Source organism: Lithobates pipiens, unplaced genomic scaffold (assembly GCF_037356315.1).
Source record: "Lithobates pipiens isolate NorthernLeopardFrog02 unplaced genomic scaffold, aLitPip1_a1.2 Scaffold_16, whole genome shotgun sequence".
NCBI classification, from domain to species: Eukaryota; Metazoa; Chordata; class Amphibia; order Anura; family Ranidae; genus Lithobates; species Lithobates pipiens.
The window spans coordinates 431,901,114-431,908,677 of NW_027507748.1; the positions used below are offsets into that span (position 1 = coordinate 431,901,114).

Below are 7,564 nucleotides of genomic sequence, written 5' to 3' on the forward strand. Positions count from 1 at the left end.
GGGGACTGTGCTTACCCCTTCCACGCCTGCGGGTTTCTCTCCAGTCAGAACCCTTGGCGCCGAAGTGGAGGGTTGTTGATGCTGCGATTCGGACCAAAGCCCAGGCCATATGCGACCCTGTGAGACGTTTAACTCATGGGCCAGCCCGCATTAAGGCTATGTTGTTACAAACAACCTAGAGCGTAGCTGCGTTCTGCACTTGCCCGACTGGGGAGACCGCTGGACCTAGATTATCCAGCCAGTCACCCAGCCCAGCAGTTGACTGTAGATCTCCCAGGAGAAAAAAATAAAATAAAATTCCTAGGACCAAAAAAGGATCCCAGAAAGGAGCTAGGTTTTGACTAGACAGAAGGGGGGGGGGAAAAAAAAAAAAAAAAAAAACAACACAAAAAAAAAAAAACAAACAAACAAACACACACCGAATATCTAAAGCAGGGAGGGGGCAATATACTGACTGAGGATGGCCCATGGGGTGTAGCCAAGTTTTAAGCTCTGCCTAATCCCACAACTGCAGAGGCGATATAACCTAATTGTCAAGATTAAGGAGGTACTGTACCTGTTGATGAACAAAGGAAAATGTAGTACTTGTGTGCATTTTCAGCATCTTATGTACACAACATGTTCACTTTAAAGTCAATTTCTGGTACAATCGTCTTTATGAAGACAAGGCAACACAGCCATAGCACTAATTTTATCAGGACAAGCAGGCTGCAGGATTTTTATCATGCAGTTCAAGATGGGAATTACGACCATAAAACTGAAGCTACAACATACAATTACATAAAAACAGCATCCTTATCTCATTCAAAAACCCTAATATACTCTTACTTTGTTTATATTGTTATTGTGGCCCTTGTGGGCCCGTTTCCTCAAATAAATAAAAATTTAGCAAAAAAAATAAATACCTTAATATCTCTGCTGTGGAAATGTTTGAAAAGTGGGTCAATTGGCTCAGGTATGCTCCTCTTCTGTCTGATCACATCTAGCAGTGGCAATACTTTCTTCCAGTAGTGAATGCATCGGACCATATAATCCCTCTGATCATAAAAGGAATTCAAACTGCTACCCTGAAGTAACAGAAACAAGTTATGTTGTGCAATGCAACCAGTTTTCTTGGTTCATGTAATATTACGCAATTACTCAGAAATAATAGAGACCAACACACACTTACAGTAGTGCTGAGACTCCTTGACCAGTGTATGAGAAGAGCAGGCTGCAGACCATGCTTTTCCAGGGCTCGCAGTGTGTTAAGCTCATGCTGAATCACAAGTCGAAGTTTAGCCGAAGATCCAGGCCTGGATTTAGAAAGATCATTTAGAAATGCATGGAGTGACACTAAATGATATGCTTATTCTAGCTCTATATAGCATCACTAATATACAGAAACTTTTACGACCAAAAAAAAAAAACATAAAAACACACACACACACACACACACACACACACACACACACACACACACTACTTACTGGGCTGTTTTATGAATAAGGCTGTAGACAGCGTCCCACCATGACCCTTGTTTGTCTGTAAATAGCTGTTTGCAGATTGGCATAGGTAAGCAACGAGGCTGATGGCGGTCAGTTGATGAATTATTTTGCAACTGAAGGTGACTTGTGTATATAACTGCTAGCAAAAATACCTAAAAGAAAAAACATTGTTAGCTTTCTATGGGTTAACGTATCAAACCTGCTTTGCTCACATACCCAATGTATATCTTGCCTGCCTACAGCAGGAACTACTCTACTTTTGTTGTGAATTCATTAATACATTTAATATTCACTGGCAGAGGAGAGATTTCAGTAGGCCTCAAAAAGTGGATGAACTATAATTTTGATATTATTGAACTGACACCCTTTTGGAGACCTTTAAAACAAAATACATGATCTCAAACTTGTTTATCCAAATGTGCAGGAGATTTGTTATCTAACTTTTACAAACCCTGTGTTGAAACGAGACTGGAACAATGGTAGCTTTTGTCACCAAACAAAAAAGATGTGTACTTATTTTGTTGGTTAGATTGAGAAGACCAAACTTGTATAGGGAATGATCACATGGAAAATGGCCCTTAACTAGAAAACCCCATTGTGCTCAAATGAACACTGTTTGGACAATATACAACCATGAAGACAAAATTCAATAGCTGACACCTTGTCCAACAAAACCTATTGTGTGAATTGTAGGGATTTGATGGATACAGCTAAGCTATCTAAACATTAATTGGACTGCTCAAAGTCTATCTCAAATCATGGTGTTAGAGGGATATGCAAGTCAGACATATTTTAAAAGTACCTATGATCTTTCATAAGTCATTCAAATTATATGTGATATTTGTAGGTCACAAAAGAGAGATTATAATTTTAGTATCTAATGATCTAAAGAACTTTGTCATAAAGAAATTCTATGTGAAAGTGTGATTATAAGTAGAAGTGATTTAGCAACGAATTAGTATTATGAAAAACATATAATCGTGATTATAACTGTTTAAGAATTTAACCTATGTTTAGATAAATATTGATTGGATACCCGAATTATACATGTATCCATATAGATCCACACACACACACACACACACACACACACACACACATATACACACACACACATATACAATGGGGATTATTCAAAATTACGTTAAGCGTATTTTCTATTATATCGGTTACTACCATTCCTGAACACTAGAGATATATTCATTAGAACATATACAAAAACGAATGCATATTATAGAAATACATTTTTTTAACTTAAAGAGATAAACACCAAACACATGTGAGACACCTGGTGCTTGAAGGTGCCATTACCTTAAAATCATTAGACTCCTGGGAAAGGTCATCTGCCAATGAAGAGGGAACACATACCCTTTTGGGCAGAACTAAGAGGATATTTAAGAAACAAGAAAGATGCCATGGAGGCAAAAGCTCAGGGACACACCCTTGGGTGGGACGACACTGGGAGACTCCCAAACAAACTGACACTCACGCACCATGCATGAATACATATTTTTACATTCATAAAGATCCCTGCGCCTTGGAACTCAGAGGTCACACAAAGTAATTCCTCTGTAAGAGAATCCATGTTGAAAGCCACGGCAGCCATCTTAAAAATCCTGGTAACCAACAAATCAATGTTCTCTTAAATATTGATGTATTGAATATTCTACTATTGAAAATAGTTCTCCCGAATCAACCACCTTTTCGATTTTTTCTCTAAAATTCAATTTTTCATTATACATTTTTTTGCATAGTTGCCAATTTTATTGACACATGCAATTTCACATTGTTAACCACTTACTTACCTGCAGTATAGTAACTGTTGGACAAGTGAAATACAGATGTCCTGTTTAATTGTCAATTATCAAAAGGTTATTGATTCTACCGAGAAATGATAATGGTGATATTAAGTCCAAAGTACTATACTCCCATTTTGTGGGGGTTTCCATTAATTGTCAAGGTGTTCATGTGACGCAAATCGATATTTTAATTTCATGTAAATATTTGTCAACCAATAAAAGTAACTATTTTGTATGATCATTTGTCTCCGTGAATAAGTTTCACATGTATAGACTGTCATCTAGATTGATTTTGTATCTTAAAAATATCTACATTAAAAATTACTAAATGCTGTGCAGGAAACTGTCCTTAATAAGCACAACACTTTGCATTTCACGACAGCTGACATTTCCACTATGGAGCGGTTTACCATTTTTTTTTCAACTTTAGATACATAAACAAAATCTATATAGACTCTCTGGGAAGTCTTGAACTGCACACATAAAAACATACCAAAAAAAGTAAAAAAAACACGGTAGTTTAGTATCTCTCAAGGAACAGATTGACTGCCTGCTGCTTGACTGACTGTGTGTAGATCGAGTTGCCAGCCCTGCTTGCAACAGAGGTATATAGGAAATAAACAGGCTGGATGGCTGCACTCTGATAAAATCTTTATTCTAATACAAGCAATACCATACAGCAATAGTAGGTGAACAATAGTAACCACAGCTGATGCATTTCACACTGACATCTGGTGCTTAATCATTGCAAATAGGGATAAAAGTGATCCAAAATGTTTTTTTTTTTTTAAGGGACAGTGTAAAACCATGAAAAAGTAAAATAAGAAAAAAAATAAAGTGCCCCCATCCCTCTGTCATCGTGCGCAGAAGCAAACACATACGCAAGTCACACCCGCATATGTAAACGGTGTTCAAACCACACGCGAGGTATCGCCACGATCATTAGAACAAGAGCAATAATTCTAGCAAAAGCTCACCTGGCTCAAAACTCCTAATCTGTAGAAACTTTGCATATGGAGATTTTTAAAAGGTTAAAAATTTGTCAACATTCCATGAGTGGGCGCAAACTTTGAAACATGTTGGCTATCAATTTACTTAGCGTGACATTATCTTTCACAATGGAGAGAGGAGGGGGGGGGGCTTTACTGAATAAATAAGAAATATTATATATATATATATATATATATATATATATATATATATATATATACATATATATATATACACATATACACACTTTTTTTTCTAGCAAAACAAAACTGCTTTTAAACTTGTAGACACCAAGTGTCAAAAAATTGGCTCAAAAAAAGTGGTCAAGCACTAGATGTCAGTGTAAGACGCGTTGGGTGGTTACTGTTGTTCAAACTATTCCAATAAAAGCAATATCATACAGCAATAAAGAGACTGCATCGAAGTGCAGCCATCCAGCCTTTTTTCCCTAAAAAGGTAAATGCATTGTAACACGTCCATGCAAACAAGCTTACACAGCATTGATCTGCACTTAAACAAACACAAATAAACACAACCAAATCAATTAGTAACAGTGTAGTGCCAGTTTAATTTCCATCTGCCTTCCTTACTTCCACTTCTCATGTGGCTGTTCTGCTTTAAAATAAACCTTTGAGCAAAACATGTGGGCTGCAATAGCGAATCCTCTTTCTTCCAACTGGGGTTAAGGATTTAGCTACTGACAGAGCTAATATGCTTATCCTGAAAAGTCAGACTTCTTAATCTGCACGTTTGTTCCAACTAAAAAAAAGACAAAGCATTGAAGCTAGAGAGTAAGGACGACAGCCAGGAACCTAGCATTTGTAGAGTAAGCAGCAGAAATAGAAGCCTCGTCTCTCTGAAAATCTTTTCTTTAAAGAGTTTTATGAATTACAGTTTGATCAAATATGAAATAATTTGGCCTCCAAAAACCATGAAACCTACCTCCAGATCAAGAATGCATATAGATTCTGGACTGTTGGATTCAAGCTTTGAAGTTTCATGAGGTACCCGAGGGAAAAGCTGCTTGAGCCACTTACGAAGGTTTGACAATGAAAACATGAAGTGCCACTGCAGACCAAGCCAGGTTAAGTGCTGCAAATCTCCATTGTGCATACGAATGGCACCTAAAAAAATATAAATAAAAAAAATCTCAACATTTTCATTATAAGTATTGAAAAGATTGGATTCAAGAGATGTGAAATGCATTTCTCAATTTTATTTAAAGCATACAAACCTAGTAAATCTAATATGCAAACTTCAACCGTAAGCACTAGTTTTTCATGATCTGTAAAATGAGATTTGGTTGCCTGCAAACTCCATTTCTTGCAGTACATCATAGGATACAGCATCTTTCACCTCCATTATAAGGTAGGTGGGGGGGGGGGGGTAAAACTGAGTAAAAGGTATGAATCGAAGACCAGTTAGCAGCCTTACAAACATGGGGTACAAAAACCTGTTAAACAGCCCAGGAGGCATCAACAAACCTGGCAGAATAAGATGTTAAAAAAGTGGAACATTTCCTTTTGGGCAATAAGCTTGAGAAATAAGGCGACTAAACCATCAAGGGATGGCAGATTTTGAAACTGCGCAACCCTTCCCTGGGCATTCAGGAAGCACACAAACAGGGAATCTGACTGACGTTATACGCAGCAGTCAACTTCAGGTAACATGTTCTGACAAGCGACATCCAAGGTGTAAAGAGCCTTGGACAGAAAGAAGGCAAATTTATCTTTGAGATGAAAAGAACCATCCTTAGCGGAGGGTCCCAAGATACAGGGGAGTCTGATTCGGTCATTCCTACCCTGCTGAAGGCTAGAAAGGCGACTGAAGATTTACAACTGGGCCTGCAAGCTTATTTTGACTTTGGAGTTTAACTAGGGGTTTTCGTTCACAGTGCATTCATAGTATTCAGACCAACATTTTTTTTTTTTTTAGTATTGCAGCTGATGATACTACAGTTTATATTAGTTTTTCTCATCTATACCCAGTACCCCATAATGACAAAGTGAAAACGGTTTTAGAAATGTTTGCAAACGTATGAAATTTAAAAACAGAATTATCACACTTGGTACGTGTTTAGACTAGCTGAAACAACTAATCGATCAGTAACATAATGGGGTAAAAAAAATAAATAAAAACAAACACTAAAGTTAGCCCTTTATAGTACTAAAAGAGCAAATAACCGCTACTGTAAATATTACTTTCACAGCACTACAGTAAAAAAATGAACCCCTTAAAGTAGTGATTATCTGCTTTTTTTTACCATAAAGGGCTCATTTTAGTCTAACCCATTATGTTACTAAGTATTAGACCTGGTTCACATCTATATGATTATTGGTGCTTTTTGCAGAACTGCACTACAGGCCATTTACATGGTTTCCTATGAGATACGTTCAGATCTGTGTTTTTTTTCAGCCGCTGCATATTTGGAAAGGGTCAGGGACTTTTAAATGCAAAATGGTGCTTCTTTGGTTCAATATACTTCAATGGAGAAGCTGCAGAAAAGCATACAATGCGTTTTTGAAGCAATTTGTGTTTTTTAATCTGCCCAAAAAAAATAAAAAATTGCAGTAAAATCACATGCGCAGAAATCAAAATCAAAAAAGCACTGCAGAAACATCAAAAGCAAACTGCATAGGTGTGTACCGAGCCTTATACTGGCCACACGGGTCAATTTTCAGGTGAGAATATTCAGACGAAAAATCTTTCTACATTCACTGAATGAAAGAATTTGGTTTGAAATTTTCACTTGTTTTTAAAATTAATATAATTTCTGAATGAAAATCACATACACGGTCTGAAAATTCCTTTGACCAAGCAGTTTTCTATTTCCAAATTCTCCAGTCACTGTGGTTGAAAATGAACGTCAATTTGATCCACTTTTTCCTCTTTTTTTTTTATTAAAGATTATTAACCAATTAATCGAAACAATAATCGGCCAACTAATCGATTATGAAAATGGGATGGGTGGTTAAAGAGGAAGTAAGCCCTAATGGGTTTACTTTCCCTTTCATTCCCTGCAAAGGCAAAGCATAATGGACTACTATGCATCACATAGTAGTCCACTATGTGTCACTTACCTGACACAGGAGCCAGCGAAGTCACCGCTGTCCCCTGTAGTCCAGAGCATCCATCTTCTCGGTGGGGTCTCGCTGCTCCGCCGGTGTCATTCAGCGAAGCCACAATGACGTCACCCCCGCGCATGTGCACAGGAGCTGCCACTCGCGGCATATTGCCGTTGACCGCGGCGCGCTCAGTGCGCCTGCACACGTAGACAGCAGTGCCTGT

The 7,564-nt window shown here is 37.7% G+C and overlaps 1 protein-coding gene across 1 annotated transcript in view; it reads right to left on the reverse strand.

Annotated features, from left to right (window-relative positions):
* The window catches only part of LOC143983192 (E3 SUMO-protein ligase RanBP2-like), a 183,796-nt gene that overhangs the window by 144,382 nt on the left and 31,850 nt on the right, over positions 1-7,564 (reverse strand). Inside the window, exons 10-13 of the mRNA XM_077482612.1 lie at positions 5,219-5,400; positions 1,470-1,639; positions 1,172-1,295; positions 906-1,067 (exon numbers count right to left, since the gene is read on the reverse strand). Of these exons, the coding sequence (XP_077338738.1) occupies positions 906-1,067; positions 1,172-1,295; positions 1,470-1,639; positions 5,219-5,400 (638 nt within the window). The remainder of the gene's footprint in view (positions 1-905; positions 1,068-1,171; positions 1,296-1,469; positions 1,640-5,218; positions 5,401-7,564) is intronic.